Source organism: Amblyomma americanum, chromosome 11 (assembly GCF_052857255.1).
Source record: "Amblyomma americanum isolate KBUSLIRL-KWMA chromosome 11, ASM5285725v1, whole genome shotgun sequence".
Taxonomy (NCBI): domain Eukaryota; kingdom Metazoa; phylum Arthropoda; class Arachnida; order Ixodida; family Ixodidae; genus Amblyomma; species Amblyomma americanum.
Window position 1 is genome coordinate 109,633,138 of NC_135507.1, and position 25,743 is coordinate 109,658,880.

The 25,743-nt window shown below is 46.5% G+C and overlaps 1 protein-coding gene across 10 annotated transcripts in view; it reads left to right on the forward strand.

Annotated features, from left to right (window-relative positions):
- The window catches only part of LOC144110486 (transcriptional activator Myb-like), a 195,247-nt gene that overhangs the window by 1,528 nt on the left and 167,976 nt on the right, over window positions 1–25,743 (forward strand). For 7 of the 10 annotated variants that reach the window (XM_077643412.1, XM_077643414.1, XM_077643417.1 and 4 more), the window contains exon 1: window positions 23,628–23,806. The exons of the other annotated variants lie outside the window; for them this stretch is intronic. In XM_077643412.1, the coding sequence (XP_077499538.1) occupies window positions 23,643–23,806 (164 nt within the window). In that variant the 5' untranslated portion in view covers window positions 23,628–23,642. Of the gene's footprint in view, window positions 1–23,627; window positions 23,807–25,743 lie in introns of those variants that run through there. 10 annotated transcript variants of the gene reach the window in all.

Consider the following 25,743-nt stretch of genomic DNA (forward strand, 5'->3'; position numbering starts at 1 on the left):
GGCTGTCCAACTTCTCAGGGGTGGAAAGAACATCTGAAACTTCTATCTGTTTTGTAATGTGCTCCAGGTTGTGAGAGATGGTGTGCAAGTATGGAATTACTGACATTTTTTTCTTCTTTCAAAGGATGCACAGGCACAAGCTTGCTGTTCAGTAATCAACTTTTTCTACAAACTTTCCCCTGTTGATATCTGAAGGTGACCAGGATAGCCAGCATGCGATAGCCTATTGCACTGTATTGCATACTTTGCTACATCAGATGCGAACATGATTTTCAGAAGGCATTTTGGAGCGAAAGGTTCGAAATCTCTCTTTTGACCAGCTTGGAGTGGGTCTAGTTGAAGGGCAGGAGAGGCTTGCTATTGCGTGGCTCCATGACCAGGGTTGCAGAAGTACTTGCTGTTGGGCTAATTGATTCATCATAAAGTTGAATGGTGCAAAGGAACAAACAAAGGAAAAGACAGAGACAGAAAGAGCGCCTCTGTCTCTGTGTCTTCCTTTATTCGTTCCCTTGCGCCATTCAACTTTATGACCAGGGTTAAAGGTGATGCTAATGTCCAGAAATCTAAGCCTGTTATTAGAAGGTAGAAAGGTAGAACAAACGGGTTAAAACTTTGAGCATAGTTAGTATAATCGCGAGCATAATTGCAACATAAGTAATAAGAACGAAGAAGACAGAGAACTAGTGAAGCATTGCAACGCATGTAAAAATTGCAGGCCGTTCCTCGATTTTTTTTTTTTTTTAGTTGGGAAAAGCAAGGACAAGCGCACTCGTGAAATCATCGAGGCAGAAAAGATAGCCAGATCAGGAGGTGCTTGTGTAAGCACTCCTTCTGTCAGACTTTCTAAAAAAGGAATTGCCTACCTACGTTCGCGCTGATTTTTCCATGTCTTGTGATGACATGGCAATGCTGCACGTATAAATTGTGCATTTTTTCCGTTCTTGGAAGCTAGTGCTATGCGTGTCTACTCGTTCACTGGCCCCTTTTCGTCTTGTTGCCCTACTGTTCCGAAGTATGAACCAACAAGGAAACTCATTATCTTCACCCTGACAGTGGCCACTGCAGGACAAGGGCCTCTCCCATATCTTCTCTTCTGACCCAGCTGTGGCCACCCACAAGCTTCTTGATCTCATCCGCCCATTTAACTTTCTGCTGCTATGCTTTGCCTTCTCTTGAAATCAGGACCCTTAGTGACTATCAGTTATCTGGCCATCTATTACATGATCTGCCAGGCTCATTTCTTCCCCATGATTTTGACCAGGATGTCGTTAACCAGAGGTGCATACACCAGAAGTAATATGGTGTATATTCCGGAACCTGTCCTCGCCTCATCCTTAGTGCACTATGGTTTCTAAATTCTGTCTAACAATGTACCAGCATGTCCAAGCATATTCTCTCCTTGAGTTTTTGGACAGGACATTTTATTTTATTAATTTATTTCCCCACACCGCAATGCTTGGCATAATAGTGGGAAAGGGGGGCGGGTGGAAGAGTTAAAAGTACACCAAAAAAATGCAACACAAGTCCATGTCCTACATACAATCCAAGCAAGAATGTCCACAAATTTTATCTATAATATTAAGTACAATTAGTGAGGCGATGTGCATACAGAACATATTTTGATCCCATAAGAATATTGCAGAAAGGCATGGTTAGAATAATGACTCATTCCGTTTCAAGCAGACTAGTTTTTTGAGCTCAAAATCTTGATTAGGTGCGCGACCTAAGGATAACCACCCACTGCACTCTTTCATACTTCAGCCCGCTCCACTAGAAATCCAACATTGGGCAACCTTCCCCGGTAGTGATATTTACGGTCAACAAGTACTGGAATTTGGTAGCATAAAAATATGGAACAATACACCCTCCACAATACAGCATGCTCAGTTTTCAAAGGAACTGCAGCTGCTTTCCCCTGCGTTATTTTCTTCCCTTCATTCATACATCAGATAGCACACTTTATATGTTTTGTTTACTTCATCGCAAGATCACGTAGGATAATGTGTTCTCAAAGAAACGCAGTTTGTTGTTTGCTGTTTAGTACAATTCTGATTCACGCCACTTTTTGCACCTCTTCTTTCGCTTTCTTGTGTACTACACGACACCGCATTTCATGTTTCCTTTTGGATGCCAATCCAAATTTTATTGTGAAAGGGGGTTTAATAGCTCAAGCACCACCAGAACCAGGCGCAGAACGAGGCCTTCTAGGCGTCCGCGGTTATTCTAGAGCCCGGCAGCAGCACGCACTCAGCGATAGCCCTGCCGCTACCTCGTTGTCACATCTTCAATCAATCAATCAATATCAATCAATCAATAATTTTATTTCTTCCTCACAAAAAGATTAGCGGAGGGCGAGGAGGGCTCGAAGAAAAAGTGGAAGTTTCCACTTGACGAGCTTCGAGCCCCCTATTTACAAGGCATATACAGTGAAAGATTAAGAAACATACGTCTTTACAATGGCCCCCGGGGATGAAAGGAGCCATCCTGGCGACTCAAGGCGTAGTGCAGATCAAGGGGTCATGGTAAGGGTTGAGGCGACTGACATGCACCGTTTCACGGCCACGACGGCGAAGGTCAGAGGAGGGTGTCAGTGGTTCGACGACATAGTTCACAGGGGAAGGTTGAGAAAGAACACGGTAAGGGCCTTGATATTTGGCTTGGAATTTGGACGACAGGCCAGGAGAGCCAGCAGGGATCCAGAGCCAGACAAGTGAGCCGGGGGAAAGGGGTACGTGAGTTTGACTACCGGAATCCCTACGCTCTTTTTGTCGATTCTGGTCAGCGGACGTGAGGGAACGGGCGATCTGGCGGCATTCCTCGGCATACTTGGCAATTTCAGAAGCAGTTGCGCAGTCAGATGCATCAAGATGGTAGGGAAGAATGGTGTCAAGCATGCTTGTAGGTTCGCGGCCGTAAAGAAGAAAGAACGGAGAATAGCCTGTGGTGGACTGACGGCGGTATTATATGCGTAGGTGACGAACGGAAGAACGAGGTCCCAGTTGGAATGGTCGGGACTGATATACATGGTGAGCATGTCACCGAGTGTCCGGTTAAACCGTTCGGTGAGGCCGTTGGTCTGAGGATGGTACGCTGTGCAGGTTCTGTGAATGATACGGCACTCTTGCAGAAGCGCCTGGACAACCTCGGATAAAAACACACGGCCGCGGTCGCTCAGAAGCTCGCGAGGGGCGCCGTGGCGGAGAATGAAGAAGGCCACGTCTCGCGCTGTAGCCGCCGGAAGAGCCGCCGTTTCAGCATAGCGCGTGAGATGGTCTATGGCGACTATAACCCAACGGTGACCTGAAGGGGTAGAGGGCAGGGGCCCGTAAAGGTCGATGCCGACGCGATCAAAGGGACGGGCAGGGCAAGGTAATGGCTGCGATGGGCCAGAAAGGCGCTGTGACGGAGACTTGCGGCGTTGGCATGCAATGCATGAGCGAATGTACTTGCGTAAAAAGCTGTACATTCCACGCCAGTAGTACCGGTGCCGAAGTCGAGTGTAGGTTTTCAAAACACCAGCATGAGCAGTCTGGGGGTTGGCATGGACAGAGGCGCAGACTTCAGCTCGTAGTTGGCGAGGGATGACGAGGAGCCATTTTCGACCGTCGGGCATGTAATTGCGACAATAGAGGAGACCGTCATGCAGAGTGAAGTGGCGGGCTTGTCGCCGAAGTGAGCGAGAGGCAGCTGCCGTAGGGGGCCTTGACTGCTTTGCATTTTTTTTTTTTCGTGCCGGTGTTTCTTGTCGGGATCAAACCCTCCCTGAATGCACTATCAAAACGTGACTGAGGCTATTCCCGTCGTATCTGTGCAGTAGATGCGCTTGCGTGTTAATGCCCTTCTGTTACATATAAGGCACGGTTCAGACAAGTTCAAAATAAAGTTGACAGTTCAGCGCAAGTGTGTGTCTGTGTCCTCCCTGTGTGCTTGTCTGCTAGCGCTGCGATTCCATGATAGTTTTGTTCGTCACGGACGGGGCATCCTAAATATGCAAGGCAGGAAAGGGACTGACGCTTTTATACAAGATGGTTCATCTGATCTGCATTGTTCATGCAATGTATCGTGTTGTCAAATGTGTCCGGCTCTCTTTTCTTCAAGTGGACGCGCTAGTATTTAGCACAAAACAGATGTTTCTTAAATCTCCATCAAGAATTGCTGTTTTCCGCGCCACAGCACCTTACATTCCTCTGCCACCAAAGCCTGTTTTGACTCGATGGGGAATACGGATAAACGCACCAGAATATTATGCACAGCGCCTTGAAGTCGTCAAATCTGTCTTTGAGGAAACCAGGGATGACGCTGTCTGCGTGATCAAAGCAAGAGCAACATTCGAAGAGACGAGTTTGGAAAGAGACCTGACATACATCGGAGCAAACTTCTCAACATTGACAGAAAGGATGACAAAGTTGGAAAAGGCTGGACTCTCAATAGATGAACCATTGAAGGCAGTCGAAGAAGTACAAGCAGCACTTCGGGGACTGGAAGGAAAGGCCGCTACTGCTTCTACGAAGATGCAACAATTGGTAGAAAAAAATAGAGGCCTAGAAACAATTTTCTAAATCAGAGACCTTCTACGCGGAGACAATACGGCCACATCACCTAAAGGCCTGAGCCCCTATGAACTCTCATGTTTTAGATTCGTGCCACTAACTTCATGTGATGTCAAAAAGCTTTTCGAAGTACAAAGCTATGCTTAGCGAAAACTGAAGGAGCTTCAAGTTCGAAAACCTGAGAATGTGCTTTATTGTGGCGTGCTTCAATTGAGCACTGCGTACGCTTCGTGTTTGAGAAATCTTGCACTAATAATTAAAGAGTGTTATTCAGAGCGCCTATTTTTGCTTTATAGTGCCTATTTTTATATTTTTTAGAGCCTAGATGCCTGCCTGTTTCGGGGTTCTTTAGTGACTAAATTTCCGGGCCCTACTAATATACAAAGGTGAGGAAAACATGGACAACATTAAATCCTACCGACCAGTTACGGTCACATCAATTATATACAGGCTAGCAATGCAGATGGTGAAAATGAGAATGGAAGAATGGGCAGAATATGAGGAGGTCTCAGGAGAGCTGCAGAACGGTTTCTGAAAGGACAGACGGTAGGAGGACTATCTATTCGTTTTAACTCAGTATATAGAGATAGCTGAGGCAAGTCGGAGGCCTCTATGGATAGCATTTTTAGACATTAAGGGGGCATATGACAATGTGAATTAGGAAAAGCAATGGGGCCAATAGAAGGGATGCGGTTCAGTTAGGAATCAGGTTGAGTTTCTGCAACATGTATGTTCAGACAATGTGGTGGTGGTAACATGGGAGGGAGAAACTACAAAACCAGCTAAAATTAAAAGTGGGCTAAGACAGGGCTGTCCACTATCACCTCTTCTTTTCATGATATACGTGAGTCAAATGAGAGAGTAAGGTAGGAGTTGACGTGAGTTATATGCAGGAAGACCAGAAGGTCAGTCAATTGCTGGTCGGACTGATGTATGCGGATGACATTGTACTGTTAGCAGACAAGAGAGGTAGGCTGCGGGAACTAGTTTATATCTTTTTATGAAAACAGAGTGCTAAAATGACACGGACGACACAGACATGTGGACGGGTCAAGCACTAACTTGCACCTTTATTGTAGAAAAGCCACCACATCGAATGTATAGGAGCCAAACACCACTATCAGTCAATGAGCATGTGCAAAGAGGAGCAAAATCAAAAGGGCTGACACACAAAAAGAAGATAACGCTTACTCAAACTACTCAAACCGTAGCCCCCGAGGATAGGTCGTTTGTGTGTATTCAGCTAAATGCGCGAAGCATCGTTAATAAAACAGTTGACCTAGAAAGTATCGTGCTCACACACAGGCCACATATCGTATGCCTAACAGAAACCTGGCTGCACACGGATATCGAGAGCGCTGAAATAGTACCCGTAGGCTACCGAATGCTTCGCAAAGATAGGAACTCTCGGGGCGGTGGCGTAGCAATTATTTTCCGAGAGTCATTGCATGTAACCAGTCTTCCCGACATACCTGATATCGAATGCATACTGCTAAAGGTTTCTTTAACCGAATTTACCTTGATTGTAGGTACATTCTACCGGCCGCCAGATAGCAACAGCACATTTTTTGAAGCACTGAATGAATTCCTATGCTCTAGTAACATTGCTACTTGCAACACAGTACTTGCTGGAGATTTTAATATGCCTTCCATCAAGTGGGACAGTGAATTTCCTGAACCACTATCTGTCATTTCTGAGCCATTTGTAGATTTAATCTTTTTTCACAACTTTACTCAACTAGTTAAAGAACCCACCCGCATACAAAAAGACGCTAAATCAATTTTAGATCTTTTCCTCGTGAGCAGCAGCCTGCTTTGCCGAAATCCGGTTACGCATGTCTACGATGGCATATCTGACCATAAGATGGTATCGCTGAATATCGCATGCGCTCCTGCTGCTAAGAAAAACAAAGACATACGCGTAGTCCCGCAATTCGCACGTGCCAACGACGTTGCTATCTTAGATTTGTTGGACAGTTCGTTCTCAGATTTTGTTGCTTTAAGTGAATCTACCGATTGCTCTGTTGATGCTCTGTGGTGTTTTTTCAAGAGTCTTGTTATGAAGTGCGTGAATGATTTTGTGCCGGCTTTGACGAAACGAGTAAGAAATACTAGTCCTTGGATGACTAAAGAAGTTATTCGGCTAGAGCGAAAAACAAAAAGTTAAGAAAGCAAACCCGGCTTTCTCCTTCAGCGGCCAACAAAAATAAGCTCTGTGTGCTACGTACGCAGGTAAAGGAATGCATAAAAAGGAACAAGGACTACTATTTCAACGTCACCATGAAGAGCTTTCTGCTCACTGCGCCAGAAAAGTTCTATCGGCATTTGTCTCCTAAAAAGAAAATAACATACAAATTGTGTACAAATGGCGAAACAATAACGTCACAACCGCAAGTGGCATCTGCTTTTAATCAATTTTTCTGTTCAGTATTCACAAACGATGATGGTAAGAAACCACATCCCGACTTAGTGTTACATTGTCTGCCAATTAATAATGTTATTGTTTCTGAACAGGGCCTTCTGTCGTTACTGCTGAATATCGACAACAAAAAGTCACCAGGTGCTGATGGTATACCCAATGCTTTCCTTGTTAGGTATGCCGAGTGGTGCAGTAAATATTTATGTATTATGTTCAATCTTTCTTTGACTAAACCAGAAATTCCCTTTGATTGGAAATGCAGTAAAATTGTGCCGATACCCAAAGCAGATAATTCATCATTACTTTCGTCTTATAGGCCAATATCATTATTGTGTACATGTTCCAAGGTTCTTGAGCACATTATTTTTAATCATATCTCGACATTTGTTGAACATAATAATCTAATCGACAGCAGGCAACATGGCTTCCGAAAAGGACTCTCCACAGTAACAGCACTCCTGGAGCTAACTCACGATTTCGCAACAGCCATTGACATTCAAAGCCAAATCGACATTATATTTCTTGATTTTGAAAAGGCTTTTGATTGCGTCTCTCACCCTAAACTTCTTTCAAAACTAGAACCGCTGCTGAAAAACAATTCTCTTCTTGCATGGATCGAAGCTTACCTATGTGGCCGATCCCAATGCGTCAGAATAGATCACGTGTGCTCTGCTCCTGCGCCTGTCAAGTCCGGTATACCGCAGGGATCTGTTCTCGGGCCCTTATTCTTTTTAATATTTATTAACGACATAGTTCATAACCTACCCGTTAAAATCAAGCTATACGCCGATGACTGCATAATCTATCACGAAATTCACAACTCCAGCGATCAGGCTCTACTTAATAGTGCCTTAGCAAGGATTGCAACCTGGTGCTCAGACTGGCAGATGTCAATAAACACAAAAAAATCTGTTGCGATGACCGTAACACGCAAAAGGCAGCCATTAAATTTCTCATATTCCATAGGCAGCAGCACTCTCGCAGTGGTAAACAACTATAAATACCTAGGCATAATCATAACATCGGATCTAAGGTGGAATGAACATATGTCGGATATTGTGAAGAGGGCCATGCGGAAATTAGGTTATTTAAGAAGAACTCTGCGACAATGTACAAACGAAGTTAAACTAATAGCATATAAAACCTTAGTTCGACCAGTTCTAGAATATGGATCAATTGTTTGGGACCCGCACACTCGTGGCAACATAGACAAGCTCGAATCTGTACAAAAGAAAGCAGCTAGGTTTATATACCGATCATATAGCTGGCGACTTCCGCGTGTACTCTAGTAAAAAAAGGCAGGTTTAGACAATTTACAAAAACGGCGTCAGTATGATCGATTAAAATACATGCACTTGCTGTTTCATGATAAACTAGGTATGAGAAAACACGATTACATAGAGCCTGTACACCGACGAACCACCCGATCGCATCATAGCAAAAAACTTAAAGATTATTCCTGCCACACTCAAACCTTCGCTAACTCTTTTTTTCCGAAAACTGTCCGTAAGTGGAACCGGCTTCCGGCCAGCATTGTAGAATGCCCTACTACTGAAGCATTTATGAATGCTGTCAGAATGCGGTCAGATAGTAATTGATGATTACGGAGTGTTCTTGAGATTTTTTTTTTGGATTTCTGCACGCAACTTTCCTTCATCTATTTTTGCTTGTGAGTGCATCTCATTTGTTGAAGGCAGCGTGTTGTGCCTTGATTCGTTTTGCGCATGTCACTTATGTTTTTTTTTTATTCTCACGCTCCTGCTTACAGCCTCACCTAGAGGCTAGCAGTACTGTGTAAATAAATAAATAAATAAATAAATAATCACTTCTTGAGTGTGTTTTTTTTCTTTTTTAAGGTTCTCCTAAAAGATAAAAGCCCATCAAGTAACGCAGATAAAAATGAAGAAATAAAAATGTAGATCGAAGGAGAAATATGAAGGGAGTGTACAAGGCTCCTGTGCAAAACAAACATGACGTCTAAAGCTAACCCGACTAAAAAGGCGAAGGAAATGAAAATCTAAAACGAGTGTACAAGGTTCATGCTAAGACAAACATGTGGGGAAAAAGAGGACAAATGGGCAATAGGAATTGCATATATGAAGAATGAGAAATAAAAGCTAGCAGAAATTAGGCCGAAACCAAACAGGAGGTGTAAAACTATGTCTAGTAAAATTAAAAAGAAAAGAGAAAGGAAAACTAGAAAAGAAAGAAAGACAAGGAACATAAAAACAGGAGTGTGCAGGGCTCCACGCTAAAACAACGATGTGGGGTGGAAGAGGCGAAATGACCATAAGCGAATTAAGTATGCAGTTATGAGGGATGAGAATAACAAGGCAAGTGAAAGCTAATAAAACGCCTAGGAATAAAGACAGGAAAGCAAAACAACAGGAAGGAAATGGGAAACCATTCCAGTTCACAACAGGACTGCCCAGCCTTTCTTATAAAATACATGTCCGTGGTTTCACACTCAGTTTTTCCTTTAGCTGATCTTAAGAATTCTCTGTTGTCTCTTTTTGGATAGCATCCGTTCTCTTGCTCTATTTCATGCACTTTGCAATGGTCAGCTAAGTTACTTCCCGATTTGTTGAATACACATAGTTTGTACTGGAACGAAACAGCTACAGAAAGGAAGTACACAGACACAATAATAATAATAATCGGTTTTTGGGGAAAGGAAATGGCGCAGTATCTGTCTCATATGTGTGCCGTAAGGGAAGGGGTAAAGGAGGGAGTGAAAGAAAGGAAGAGAGGTGTCGTGTAGTGGAGGGCTCCGGGCGCCTTAGCCTTAGCGTTTTTCTTCCGTAAAAACGCAGCCGCCGCGGTCGGGTTCGAACCCGGGAACTCCGGATCAGTAGTGGAGCGCCCTAACCACTGAGCCACTGCGGCAGGTACAGACACAGCGCTGACTTACAACTAGGTGTATTTCGAGCGAGAAAGCATTAAATACAGAAAGCAAGCATAAGAAAACACAACACACTGCTGATATCATTTGCTAGTATCTAAGAAAGCTGCTTCTTTCTTTGATAAGTGAAGAGACGGTTCATTCAAGCATTCATCTCCTCTGAGTTTAAGCAAACCATCATGAACCAACTATCTCAACGATCCTTCCTTTTACATAATCTATGTTTTCTCGCCCTCTCATTGAAGCATATCCTTTCTGCCCAATGTAATGAAGCCTGTAGCTGATAGGGATAGGGCCTTGGATTCCGTGAACTTTGATGTTAGGTCATGCAGTCATCTCGTTTTTTCCTTTTCTTAGTGCAGACCTTGGAAAGTTTACACGGGGCAGAGAAAACAACTTGTACGTTATAACGCGCTGCTAGCTTCTTGAAATTATGTGAGAACCTATGATAATATGATATTACCTGGACGGGAGTCTTGCTTTTGTTTTATTCTCTTGCCTGCTCAGTACAGTGATCCTTTGAGGCTTTTAGCTTTTGCAAAAGGCTTTCACACACTGCTAGTATAACATCTATGGGGAATCCTGCCTCTTGCAGACGCCTGAATTGCTCTTTGATGCTAGCGGCCATGCGGTGCTAGCAGGACTTTGTCGCGGCTCCATGAAGGGAGGAAGACACGATCCACCGCTTAACAACCTTAAAGTGTGCGCTCTCAAAGCGCAACAGACCCTCATAATTGCATACCCATTTCGCCAATGGTCGTTTCGCCTCTTCCACTCCACATCGTTGTTCTAGCGTGGAGCCCTGCACACTCCTGTTTTTATGTACCTTGTCTTCTCTTTTCTTTTCGTGCTCTTTTTATTTTTTGCGTTCCTTTCTCTTTTTCAAATGAAGTATCGACTGCTGGGTGAGTTGGTGCATGACTCGGAAGATACAAGGCGCAGGAGTAGACAGGACAAACAAAGAAGGAACACTGACAAGGCGTTTACTGCAACTGTGGTTTATTGCACGAGCTCGACTTTTATATCAAGTTGCAATGAAAAAAAAAAAACAACCAAGCGAAACACACCCATGACTGTGCCGATAGCTGTGTCGATATCAAACCACACTCTCGGCCAAATACACAAGGTCTTTTTTTGTCAATGATACAGAGGGGTGCTCACACATACCTCACCTGCTGTTTTGATTAGGAAAGCTTCAACTGTTTCTCTGGAGTCCTTTTCTTTATACTTACTAACGACACATGCATAGGAAAACTTGGGAGTACAATTTCTGCACCCCCTGCAGTGTGCAGCAAGGTGGCCTTTCATGGCTACTTTTTGTACGTTGATATGATGCTCAAGCAGGCTTTCGTTAAAACATCTTCCAGTGTGTCCAATATATTCCTTGCCGCAAGACAAAGGAATACTGTACACAACCCCTACCTCACACGGTACAAAGGGTTCACGGTGTTTTGCGGGGCAGCGCTTAGGTGACACCTCTTCAGAATTGACCTTCGCGCACAGTCTACTGAGCTTTACAGGTGCAGAAAACAAAACTTCCACACTGATATGCTTGCAATTTTCTTGAGATTGTGGCTAACACCATGCATGTACGGAAGGACAACTGTCTTCTTATTGTTGTTGTCTCGTTGATTGGACTCCCAACATAGTACAGGCCACAGCGGACAACAATTGTTCTTAGTATTCAGCAGCTACAAGGCACGAGACTTGGCCATCAAAACTATGGGTTTGAAGGTGATGGCACGACTTCTGATTGACATGATTTGATAGCGACACAGCTATCATCACAGTCATGCGTGTGTTTCGTTTGGTTGTTTCTTCCCTTGCACCTTGCTATAAAAGGCGAGCTCGTGCAACAAACTACAGTTGCAGTAAGCGCCTTGTCCGTGTACCTTCTTTGTTCCTCTTGTCTACTCCTGTGCCTTGTATCTTCGAGAAATTAACGAGTCCTTTTGGCTCGAAACACACTTTTTTCAACTTTAGTATTTTTTTTACTCCTTTGTACACAGTTTCATCACCTGTAACATTTATTATAGGTACTAGACATCTAGAGGAACAAAATGGCTGTTTCCGAATTTTCGAGAGCAAGTTGATATTTAAAACAAAAAACGACAAAAATGTTACATTTTCATCATTTTTTTCGATTTTTAAAATATTTATGCCGTATAAAGCTGCATGCTCCGAATTACATCGAAAGTCAGAATCTGTGCAAATTTCAGTGAAAAAAATTTTGAAGTGTTTTCTAGAAACTTGAACGTCTTATTAGTTAATGTGCAGTGCTTGGTTTCTCATCTATTATAAATATTTGAACTGCCCTCACCTCACGAATAAATTTCTTTCGGCAAAAATATTTCAGGCTTTCATTACGCACAGTACGATAAATTCCATGAATTTTTTTGAACAAATTGGAGATGGTCGAGCGCAGCGTCTGGAACGTTTGGCGTGGAATGACCCAGATACGTTTCTGTGCATTCACTAGACAAGCGCCATCAGCTGGACCATTGCCGTACATTGCATGTTGGAGTTTCAGTGGGCACCGAATGAAGGCGCTACGACTGCACACCATGCATTTACAACACAGTTAAACAAAAAAGAAAAAAGTCGAGCATGGTGGCAACTGCCACCACCCCGTTTCAAAGGCGGCGCACCTACCTTCCTTCCTGCGTTCCATCCATCCCTCCATCCATGCAATGAAGGAAATTCACCGGAAACATACATACAGTTCCCGAAACTCGACCGCAGGGGCTGCGTTTCGATAGAGGGGAAACGCACAGGTTAAAGATCCCCAGGTGGTCAAAATTATTCCAGCCCTCCACTACGGCACCTCTTTCTTCCTTTCTTCTCTCAATCCCTCCTTTATCCCTTCTCTTAGGCAGGCGGTTCAGGTGTCCACCAATGTGTGAGAGATACTGTGCCATTTCCTTTCCGCAAAAACCAATTTAATTTAATTTAAATGTACATTGCTATGCGCCTAATTGAGATGTCTGTAATTTTCGTGCTCATAATTATTCATGCACGTCTCAGTACATATCTCGAAGATACGTTTCTTAGACATTCACTATATAGATGCGTCTTCATTCATTTCGAAGAGTCGAATTGACGAGAAAAAAAACAGTCGTGGGGGGGTGGAAGTGTCCCCGTCTCGCATGCCAGATGCCTGTGTTCGCTTCCCACCTGCAGCACAATTTTCTTGTTTTAAAGCGAAAGTTTTACTGGACGCCAATTTGCGATTTCGCCGTGGCGGTGCTCCGAGGAGGCACATGACGTCACAGTGCGCGCCTCGCCACGGAGCCGAATTGGTCAGGCCAGCGGCGGCTGGCGCACTTGGCGCGAAATAGAGACGTGCTCCAAGTCTCCGCCAGTGCGGTAAGAGTGCACCGAAGCCGCCGAACTCGTCGGCAGTCAAGCGCAGTTGGAGTATAGAGGGTCTCGCTTTGGGCGACGTGACGTCGCCGTGCAGCGCACGCGTTACGCCGGAGTATAAACGCGCCTTAACAGAGCCTGTGCTTATCCGCTGACCAATGTATTCGGTGGCGGCATCTATGGGAGCCCCTGAAACCACCCCCCGCACACTCACTGAATAAAAAGGACTGTGCCGAGGCTCGGAATCGAACCGGGGCCTTTGGCGTTTCAGGCGAAGACGCTACTACTCCGCCACAATGTCTTTTTTTCGGTCTTTATTGCCTGTTTCGATGCTCCGCCACCGTCGGCTCAAGCTTTAACCTTGAATAAAGGCGCATCTAGTGAATGCACTCTTCCCGTGCAGAAGTCTCTGCGGTTTTTCTACGTATATCCTGGCGTAACAGAGCTGGGCCATCAGCATTTTTTTTTTGGCCGCTTCAAGGTCATATCTCATGTAAAGCCCCCTCCCTCATGTAAAACCCTCACCCAAGGGCCCTTGAGGTATCTATGATAAATAAACAAATAAATAAAATATCTGCGCCGTTCAAGGTCACTCGTGCAGAGAGCTGAATTGGTGCCGCTAGGCTGGTGAAGCTTTCGCTTTAAAATAGCATTGTCAACATGGCGGCACCCACGTCACCCACTTTGGAGAGAATTCGTCATTGTTGTCGGGTTTTTAGGCATATTACGCGACGGCGTATACAGCTCGTTCGGCCGAAAAGTTGTCGGCGTCGTATTAGTCGGCACCGCGTGTCGGAAATAATCAGGGGCTGCGTAAAAAAATCGTATCATGGTAATTTGTGGTTGTGATTGGTGATTGATGTGTGTGGCATAGGCGATGACGAGTTAATGAAATCATTGTAATCAATTGATTAAGTAAAGAAATGAAAAACTCTGAAAAGGGTGGTTCAAAAGTGTCAAAATGCTCAGAATGAGAATCCAATGCTTGATGATGCTAATTACTAGAGTGTGTAATTCACCAGTGAATTAATTGAAACAATTAAAAAAATAAAAATGCGTTCAAAGATGTCAAAGTGCTCCGAATGGAAAGCCTAACCCACTATGCTATCGCGTCATGCCCTTAAGGCAGAGCCGAAGTGTCCTCTCCAATTTTTCATTGCCTTTAAATAGTGACATTCGCTCCGCTTCCTCTGGCCTACAGCAGAACGAATGAGGGATAAACTTGCCCTATTTTCGATTCTGTGTAACGATTCCGCTGTTCTTAACCCTAGCAAGACACCGTCGACTGTGGATTGTCTCGATTTAGATTTTTACGCCAAGGTAGTCATATATCGTTGCCAAATGTCGTTTCGACGGTAAGCAGAAGGGTCCGAAAGAATCCTCTAGGTGTCATGTGTGGCATTAGAATGGCATGTGTAGACTTTTATACATACAAAGGCACCCACTTTGTTTTCCATTCAGAGCGACATTTGAGAATGCTTTGCAGTTGCGCAGAGTATATTCCAGCTTGTTTTGCACACGGCAACAATGACACAGCATTCAGCAGAACTTCCTATACTTGTTTCCAACGCTACGTTCTGGCTTGTGCAGCTGCAATATGAGCTCAGGAAAGAATGCTAAAGGACAACCTGATGGCCCGCTGTCACTGTGCAGAACAAAGCCGTGCACTTTAGCCGAGTGATGCACGTCTAAGTCTGTTTACAGCGTCACAGTGCTATTTCGCTGGAAACGTCATAAATTGTTATGTGCATTTGTGTTTGACAGCAGTGTGCTAAAATGCTTAATTTTAATGCATGCACAATTCCGGCACACACACTGATCCGGAGTTCCCGGGTTCGAACCCGACTGCGGCGGCCACGTTAGGCGCCCGTGTGCTGTGCGATGTCGGTGCGCGTTAAAGATCCCCAGGTGGCCGAAATTAATCGGTAGAGATCTGCCACACTGATATAGCCACTCTAACTCACATGCTCTGGGACTGTAGCAAAAACCGGCACGGCGCTAACTCTGGAGCCCTCCCGCCGCGGTGGGCCGCTGCCTTGCGCAGCCCCAGCCTCGGTGGCCAACTCTGGGCCTTCCAGTACGCCCCCACATGGGAGGAGACCCAAGGCCCCACCGGCTAAAGCTCTGCAGGACTATAAAAAAAGTTGTTACCAACCAACCTCCACTACAGCACCTCTGTCTTCCTTCTTTCACTTCCTTTATTCCTTCTGGTGGTTCAGGTGTCCGCCACCATGCGAGACAGATACTGTGCCATTTCCTTTCCTCAAAAAACCAGTTTACCAATTTACATATACTGCACCTTTACCTTTCCCCCAAAACCAATTTTCACACCCTATACATTCAATAGGTAAGCATGTCTTTTGCAATAACAGTCAGTAGGGGGCCAGGGAGGAGGCCGTTTACATATTACAGTGACAACTATTGTGCAAATACTTGGGAAAGGCTGCAAGTGCAATTAGGTCATTCCACGCCAAACGTCCCAGAGGTTGTGCTCCTCGACCATCTCCAATTTGTTAAAGTTCCAAAAAATGCGTTTTGAGCCAGAAACACGTACTCGTTAATTCACCCTGAGGTGGTCCAAGTAAAAATACAAAAAATAGCAAGTTACGTAGAACTGTTTATTGCCTTTCATTTCTGAAATTTTTATCGAGGTAATTGTTTAAAGTGATCAAAGATTTTTTGAAGTTGAGCTATTGCGCCGCAAGTTGCGTCGTCTCTTACCGCAAGTTGCCTCTTCACCGCAAAACACGGCACCTGGAATGGCACCACACTTATGGCAAGATAACAGCTTCATTTTGCCGTCCTTCGCTGTCATGCATGCTTAGGGCTGAACCTAAAGAAGATATCGTGTGACATTTGGCGGATGGTATGCAATACACGAGATCGTTTTCGCCTTTGAAGTTCGAACGGTGCGGGGCAGCCAAGAGAAGAAAAGCAAGGGTATTCAGCGTGCTGTCTCGCATGGACCACGAGGAGGGATGACCGGCTGGTATGGCAGGCGTGCTTTATTTATACCGAATAAGAGCGCACGCCTCGGAGCACACGGAAAGTTGCGAAGTGCGCACCGGTGCGGGCTTGCGGCGAGTAACGTGAGACGCGCTGGCGGTGAACGCGGCCCGCTCGCGCATAGGTGCTTCGCCAGCATAGTGGCACGTCTACAGTTGTCTCTGCAGTATTAATGCAGAAATTGCACTGAATAAATCAAATACAACCAAGACATCACATCGAAAACAACCGGGCGTGAGCCACTGACGGTCACGTGGTGCTGTTGTGTCGCGGTTTGTTTCAACACCGGATCATTCTGGTCATTTCCAGATTGGCATCTCACAAGCTCATATGCCGGTGCTTATGTCTGTCAAGGCGCCAACAAGAATGACTGACTGCGACAGAACCACGCCAAACAACTAGCTCACTTGGGCATGTGCCGCCCCGACAGTGTTAAGAAAATCTTTTCCCACGAATACCTGTTCGGCTTCCTATGCTTGCCTGCAGGCAAACCTCACTAACAACAAGAACTATACCGATAGTGTGGCTAGGGTGTCGACAGTGTCGTGCTCTGTTGTGAAGAGGCGCGGGAGCTCAACTTCAAAAATGATTTTTCTCGCTTTAAACAATAATTACCTTGATAACAGTTTCAGAAATGAAAGGCAATAAGCAGTTCTACGAAACCCACTATCATTTGTATTTTTACTTGGACCACCTCAGGGAGAAATTAATGAGTGTTTTTGGCTTAAAACGCACTTTTTGCATTATTAGTATATTTTTTTTGCTTTGATGTATGCAGTTTCATTGCCTGTAAGGTTTATTATAGGTAATAGACATCTAGAGGAACAAAACGGCTGTTTCTGAGAGCAAGTTGATACTTAAAACAAAAAACGACAAAAATGATACATTTTTCATGTTTCTTCGACTTTTTAAAAATACTAATGCCGTGTAAAGCTGCATGCTCCGAATTATATCGAAAGCCAGAATCTGTGCAAGTGTCAATAAAAAAATTTGAAGTGTTTTCTAAAAATTTGATCTTGTTATTAAATATTGAGCAGTGCCTGGTTTCTCGTCTTTTCTAAATATTCAAACTGCCCGCACCTCACGAATAAATTTTTTTCGGCAAAAATATTTCAGGCTTTCATTACGCACATTAGAATAAGTTTCCATGAATTTCTTGAACAAATTGGAGATGGTCGAGCGCGACGTCTGAGACGTTTGGCGTGGAATGACCCAATTATCTGTTTCTTTGTCAGCAATGAAAAAAAAAATACTGCAGTGTGCTATTTTGAATAACTGACTAAAATTTTAAGTATGTAATCTTAGCAACACTTGTTGGGCTAACTGGTAAGCCATGATCTCAGAAGAACCAGCGCAAAAAAATGACAATGGACAAGATAGAAGCTAGGAGGACGACAGAGACAGAAGCGCTGAACTTTCAACTTTCAGTTGAAAGTTCAGCGGCTCTGTCCGTGTTGGCCTCCTTGTTTCTTGTCCATTGTTCTTTTTGCTCTGGTTTTTCTGAGGTCATGTAGTTTGAACTATTTGTAGAATGTGATTATCCCGGTTGTAATTGCGGACATTTGTTAGCAGCCTGTACTGCAACCTGGCCTGATCGAGAGTTCGCGGTAAGAATCGCGTCGTCGTCCTGAAATCGTGGGTCAGCGTGACTTTCGGGGGGGGGGGGGGGGGGGGGGGGCAGCCTTTTGTTATTTTGGGGCAGAAATCGTAGACCGTTGTGAGAACATATAGCGATCGAGCGAGGAGGAGTACGCGATTGCGATGGTACGCGTTTTTCAATCTCTTGGAAAGAAAGGTCCAAACTCGTATCGTTTCCATTGACATTGCTTCGAGTGCATGATCAGGCTCGCTTGCAATGTGTTGCAAAGTTTTGTCGCGAATTGGTTCGCGGCCGTCAGTGTCGGTCGCACCGCGATTTTAGCTTCGAAGAAAAATCCCGCATGAATCACCATGTGATATTCGCATACGACCGCTAAATAATTTATAATCGAATTTTTTTTTCTCATGCTGTTTCGGTTTCACTTTCAACAGTCGAACGATGGCTTTGACGTCAGAGTGTGTTTTTGTGTCACGTGAGGCATGGAAAAATAATCGCTGCTTCATCGTCTTAATTTACTGCAGTGCTGAAGCCAGCCTTCCTCAAAGCCGGAATGACAACGAATGGGGAAGAAGCGAATATACCGTATTTACGCGCATAATTTGCGCCCTCGCATAATTTGCACACCCTTAACTTATCACCGGGGTTTACAAAAAAAACTCGCATATTTTACGCATCGCGCTGCGCTAGACCACCATCATGCACACGGGCTCTATCCTATGGCTCTACCCAGTAGCATTCGGCTATTCCGCGTGTTTGTTCGGAAGGCTTTTTGAATCTTTTGTGATTTATTGATTCGCGCTTGCTATCCCGGACGAAGTCGCGAAAGCAAATTTACGGAATCCGGAACTACCGAACAATTGGCTGGGCCGACGCTGTTTTAGCGTCTTATTCAGCTTCATGCATTCACTGGGGGGGGGGTAGCTGATGCAGCAGTGTTGTTGTTTGTTCTGCACTGATGATGTTCCTGCTTGTTTGCTGACCCGGCGACACGTTGTGACGGGCGGAGAGGACAACACTTTCTTTAGCTCCACCCGTTTATTCACAGTTGTGTCACCAAGTGGTCCGGAGGTGCGCCCAGGAAAGCCTACGAACTTTCAAGCAGGCCACACCAAATGGGATCCGCCTCAGCCTCTGACTCCAGTGTGTTGGATTGTATTTTTCACCATTTTCTACATTTTTGCCGTGCTCCTTAAGGCGGTCATTAATGCATCGCCCTGTTTGTCCTGTATGGGGCATTCCACAACTCAGGGGGATCTCACAGACCACTCCTACCTACTGCGTATCCAACTAGCCTGCAGCAACAAACGTTACTGAGGTGCCACAGTGTGTCCAAGGCCGCATCGTTAGGAGTGTGGCCATGGGCTGCGTGCCGTTCCATATCATTGTACCTACATCATGTACAGTGATGTAAATAAAGTTCTATTCTATATGTATATTGTTACGAGGTGGGACGACATGATGACAGACGAAAATATGATTTAATGGCTCTGGGCCTAGTGCGAGCGCTCCGTCCCGCGCCACTGCCCTCTTCTTCGTCTTTGTAACATGGCCCCGGTCATCCGAGCAATCCTCCCGATCGATTGCATAAATTCTGAATTGTGAGGTGACGATGAGCACGGCTAGAAAGGGTAGAAGACGATGGTAGGCTTGCCACCAAGATGAACGATCGAGATTATCTGATAAACGGTTGCCCCCGGAGCTTCAGGTCCAGTGGTCGGTCGTCCACAGCCAAAGGTCAAGAGTTAAAGACTCGCCGGACAGCTTGGGCGGGGATGCCGTCTTGGTTCGGGTCGTCGTCTGGTCCTGGTCGTCGGGGCTGGGGGACGGGACGGGGGTAAGCGGCTGGTAGGTTCTGGCCAGGTCGAGCTGGGGTTGAGCCGGGTCCCCTCGGCCGCCGACGAAGGCGAGCAGAAGGCGGTGATGCTCCGGGAACCAGGATGACGATGCGTACCCCGCACCAAATGATACAAGGTGGCAACCAGAAGAACAGGTGGACATGGTGACAAATGAAAATATGATTTAATGGCTCAGGGCCTAGCACGCGCGCTCAGTCCCACGCCACTGCCCTCATTCTTTTTCTTCATAACAATATAGAACGACCTGTGATTCATAAAATTGCAGGTCTTCGTACTACGCGACTTTCCTATATACATAGAATTTTTAGTGAATAATGTGTGTGTTCGATGTTGCGAATAATTTGAAATACTAGGGTTCGATATATCGAGGCTCGACTGTATTGAAAAGGTCGGCACATGTTGCGCTGAGAAATTTCATGATGAAACGGCATGAGAGTTTAACAAGCAAATCCTAACCGCATCGGCTATATACTGCGCTTGCCTTGGAGGAGCGATGCGTTTTCCGAGTGCCTGAGGGGTCGTCTTCGTTGATACGTTTTCCGAGTGAAGAGATTCAAAGCTGGAAGGATATCAACTTCGAAGGAGGATGACGAACAAATGCGGGGAAAAACGCATGGTTGCATGGTCACTTGTTGAAGTGTGCATTAACCCCATCTCGGGTTTCGTTTTTCATGTTTCATTTCATTTTTCCCTTAAAGGCATTACATAAGCCGCTTCAGTGCCTAGACGACTTGTCTTGTACGTTTATTACTCAGTAATATCACCAGAAGTTGCCGACCAGGCAATCCTTCAAAATGAGGCTGAGGGAGGGCCATGCATTCAAAAGTGAGGGTGAGGGAGGAAAAGTTCAAATGAGGGCCCACCTCTGGTTCCTGAGTCTATAGCGGTGTCTCTGTGCCTCTCCGTCCCGTGTGGACAGTATGGGGGTCCTCACAGCTTCAAACAAACACATTCAAAAAATTGTTGCTGGAGAATATTCGTAAAACGCCGTACTTTAACATTCCAAACATCACTATCACCATTATCATCAGATTGACTTCGCCCACTCAGGACAAAGGTATCTCCCATATCTCTCCAGTTAACCCTGTCCTGTGCCAGCTGCAGCCACCCTATTCCCGCAGACTTCTTAGTCTCATCCACCCACCTAACCTTCTGCCGCCCCTTGCTACGCTTCCCTTCCCTTGGAATTCACTCCGTTATCCTTAAGGACCAGCAGTTATCTTGCCTTCGCATTACATGCCCTGCCTAAGCCCATTTCTTCCTCTTTATTTCGACTAGGATGTCATTAATCTGTGTTTGGATCCTCACCCACTCTGCGCGCTTACGGTCTCTTAACGTTACACCAGTCATTTTTCTTTCAAAAGCCCGCTGCTCTGTCCTTAATGAACCCTTTTCGTTAGCCTCCACGTTCTTTCTGCCCTGTAGGTGAGTACTGGTAAGATACAGGTGTTGTGCACTTTTCTCTTGCTATTCATGATCTGAGAGTACCTGCCATATGCGCTCCACCCCATTCTTATTCTAGATATTTCCACCTCATGATCCGGATGAGCTGTCACTACCTGCCCTAAGTAGACGTATTCCCTAACCACTTCCAGCACCTCGTACCAATTGCAAACTGCTGTATACGTTCCCTTCTGAGGCTATTGAACATTACTTTGTTTTTTTTTTGCATGTTAATTTTTAAACTGATAGTAATGCTCTGCCTGTATAGCAACTTCATTGAGATCCCCTTTAAAGGGACACTGAGGACGCTATCAATTTTTTCTTGTTAGTAAAACCCAATAGCTCGTTATTTTATGGTTTTGTTGCCGCTTGTCCGGCAGCGAAAGGTGCATTTATTGCTGAGATATTCGAAGTTAAAAAACTCTCTACGATTCAGACTCGGGACTCTGATGACGGGATAGGACAAGAGTGACGTAAAGCGGCGGAAACGAGGACTGCGTGTTTTCGGCGGCGAGCGCTGCGCTCCCGCCTAGCAGCAGCCGAAATGCAAACTGCTGCCGGCCGGACGGTAAAGGCCTCTATCAGCCGTCGTCGCTTCGTTTACGTTTGCACCAACGTAACGATGGATCGCGTTCCCGATCCCGACAATGAATTTCACGAAAAGAACTGCGGCCTGCATTCAGAGACTTCAACCCCACACAGCGTGTGATGCTTATGAGGGTTGAGGCGGTGGGCCATGCAAGAAAGTCTAGCGCCGAGGAGTCGGCAGTGTCGCTGTCACTGCCGAGCCACCATTACGACTGATGTTTATAGCGACTGCTACTTGCGGGCATATTTAATTTCTGCAATAATAGTCCTCGTAGGGCTGGTTAAGCAGCCCAGCATCTTGGTACGTTGACGATGCGAACACTTTGAGCGGCTCTTGGAGGTCCACTGCTGCTCCGCCGTTGTAAATCGAGGCGCATAACGAAACCATGCCGGTACGCTGAACGCATAGCCGCGAAGCACCCCAGAACATACCGAAACTCAGCTGGCCGCCAATTGCAAATTTCCTTTGACTTGCAACATTCAGGCTGTCTTTTTTCCCGTCTTCCTCGTGTAATAAAAGTGCACTGGTGGTTCAAAAACAAAGCTTATATACTCTAATCGATCAAACACGTAACCTTCAAGCGCGATTGTCAGCCTCGGAGATCTGTAACGTGTTTTCTCCTGTTTCATTATCACGGTTGTACTTGTGAGAGTGGCCTGTGGCAGCGATACCTGTTCTTGCTCGTCTACCTTACTAGAGGTTTGTTTTCAGAAAGAGCAGGTTTTTTGTGTTCAGGAGCTGGTATTTTATCGGTAGAACCCAACTTTAGTTTCTCCTTGGTGTCTCTCTAAGGGTGCCAATTTTTTCGTAGCCACACTGTGTGCCTCTTTTATTGTCCGCGTCTTCCGATGCAAGCTTGGACTTTGGTGACAAGGTTAAACGGACTAAGCACAAATGGACAGGCCTAGTAAAGTTGATTTCTCTTCGCCACGCCTGCTGGCCTAGGTGTGGAATGACAAAACCTGTGGGAATCCCGCCTTTGCGCGGCTGCTGGCGGCGTCCTGCGTTGGCGGCTGGGTGGCTGCCATTCGGCCGCAGCTCCGCCTTTTGGCGGCCGTCCGAGCGGAGCGGCCCTTCGGACCAGTGCATAGTCGCCAGCACGGGTCCTCTGCCCTGCTCGAGCCTGTCCAGGCGCACTGCCGCAACACGAGACATTCCCCTGCGCGCATTCCTCTGGTCCCTTCATGCGCGCAGCGGAGCCTTGCTGCCCGGTTGAGCGATGGGTGGGTGCGTGTGGTGATCGGGGCCTTTGGCTCGCCCGAACCCGCGGTGGTTGGTGGCAGCTGTGCCCACCCACAAACCGAAACATTGCGCGGTGAGAGGGGGCATTTCGGGCGCAAAGCAACAACATGCTCTACGTTGGGCGACGCACAGTTTTCTGCCGCATGGCTGTGACCCCGACATGTTACGCACTACCTTCTGACAACGAGCTTAAAAAAACGCAAAGCACGATTTGAGGCCACACCCCGAAACGAAGCCGCGTTGTCTGGCGAAGGAGGGAAAAGAAAGCCGCCTGTTGGTGGATTTCTTTCACGGCGCGATTGAGGTGTCCGCCAAGGAGTTGCTTTGCTCCACTCATGGCACGGCCGGCTAACCACACCGGTACTCTCGCCGTCCTCCGTCCTTTTCCTCTCCTTCGGTGCAAACCACCGGCATGCCCTGAAGCTGGTGTGTGAGCTTCTTCACAGGTGTGTTATGTGCACCGGAAGAATAACATGCACCCTGGTTAAATCTTTAGTTTTCTCACAGAAATCGTTTATTTATGATTATCACTCTTCAATTAATTTATTTTAAGCCTCACCTCTTTGTTTCCTCGATTTTCATTGCAATCTCCTCAGAATCACTCAAAATTTGTTATTCGGCTTCCGAAATTCCTGTTTTAATTCGTGAGGGATGACTTTTTCTCCTGTCTGGATGTGCGCCAAACCCTGGCCCGTCGCTTCCGAGGCCACCACCGCAGGGCCAAATGGGCGGGACAAGGCACGAGACACGCGTGGCGAGAAGAGGAGGAGGACTGTGGCGGGGACAGCAGACGCGCTGTCGGGGCCGCCCGCGGGAACGCCCACCGCCACTGCGGGGTGAGTCTTGCAGCGGGGATCGTCGGACCGCGTGCGTCCGTCGCTGGACTGGGCGAGTGCTGCAGGGGGCGGAATGTAAGCAGTGAAACGGGCGAGAGTTTCACCTGTCTCCAATGGCGCACCAGGGATTGCGAGTGCCCTGCGACTGGAAACAAGACGGCACAGTGCATGCACACTCCCAAGTACTGTCTTCAAGAAAGCTGTCTAGCACGCGGTCGCCATAAGTGCGCCGTCGCGATGTCCATTCATCATCACCGTTAGCCTGACTGCAGGACAAAGCCATACCTATCCGATTAGCCCCGTCCTGTGCCACCTGCGGCCGCCTTATCCCTGCAAACTTCTTTAGACAAATTTCTTTATGGCCAGAAAAATAAAAGCCAACAGAGAACGCGGCTGAAAAATTAAAAATGCTAAAAACCGAACGAAACGAAAGGTGACAATTTCGAGACTAAAATGTCGCTACAAACGTGACTGGTAAACGTCACGGTAGGAGGATAAAAGCCTAAGAAAGAACGCTGCAAAAAAAGGAGGTAAAACAGCGAAGATGGTAAACAATTTCGCTACAAGCATGACTGGTGAACATAACGCTGTTCTTGTGTTCCGTTCGTTTTTCGCGCAATTCCCTGCAAACATAAAAACAAAACAACTCGCCCGACAAGCGTTGGCATTATATATGAGCGATTAGTAATCACTCCCCTATTATATATAAATTCGCCTTCTAACGCGATGAAACTCCCTATCTGCAGGAAATCCCGCGTCGTCGGCGTTGTGAGCGAAAAATCCCCGGGAGTTGAGCAACCAAAGTGGGCCGCCCATGGTCACCACAACCTGCCTACGTGATACCAATTCCACACTCCGCTCTGAAGGTGCCTATCGTTTGTGGCAGCGGCTCAGTAGCCTTCTTTTCTTCCTTGGCGCCACGGAGGAAGGAAAACTCGGGAGAAGCCCACGCTATACGAGTGTGCCGGTAGTCACGCGCTTTCGCAAGGACTACTGGGAGTGTTTGGCGCAGCCAATGATAACGCTGGGCGTCGTCTGCTTGTCTGCTGCGCAAGCGCGCCGAGACGGCGGCCAAGTAGGGTGGGGAGCGGCTTCAAAAAATGTGACGTAACCGCGTCTCCTCTGTCAACACCCTCTAAATACTTTCTTGCCTCTGTTCATTCCTTCCTCCATGCTTGGCGCAGTCAGCTTTCGTCGCCGTACTCCCGGAACTTCGCTAGTCTGAAACCAGATGGAAACACCGTCGTGCAGAAACTGGACACATGACCCTCCCACTTCTTGGCTGTGCCAGCAAGTGGCTGTCTTTGGGAAGCCAAAGCATGTGTCAACAACAATCCGCCCATGATATAAATTATCTTGTTTCTTCCCAGTGGTTACTTCTCGTTTTGGCTGCGCCTCATCTACCGTCGTATAACTTGTGGGGTTGCGTGACATCTTGTTAATTTCTTGCGGTGCAAGATCCTGCGTATCTGCGCTGCGCCAGCGGTTTATGCCTGCCCGCCTCCGTACGTTGCTCTGACTGTGCATATCTGTAGATATGCAAACCTGCTGCGTTGAGTGGTCCATCGCTTCCGGCGCATTGTGGCCGCTTCCTGCCGCCGCTTCTGGCTTTTTCTTGAGCGCCTCGTCGGGACTCGTCTCGCAGCAGGGGCGACCCCAGTTGGCGGAAATGTTTGCCGGCCTTTCCTCGGGAGAAAGAGATGTCTGCTGCTCTTCGGAGGCACCACATCTCATGGCCACGGAATGCTGACGATTACCGGAACATTACTTCCGCAACGCCAGCCTGCTCGTTATCGCGTACATCGTCAGCTCATGGCTCGGCCAGTTGTGCATCAACGACGTGTTGCGAAATGTTCCGTCTCACCATGTAGGACTGTGTCATCCTGGGGCCCGGCCGAGAAATAGCGCACGTGGGCCTTCTAACATTGCTGCAGTTT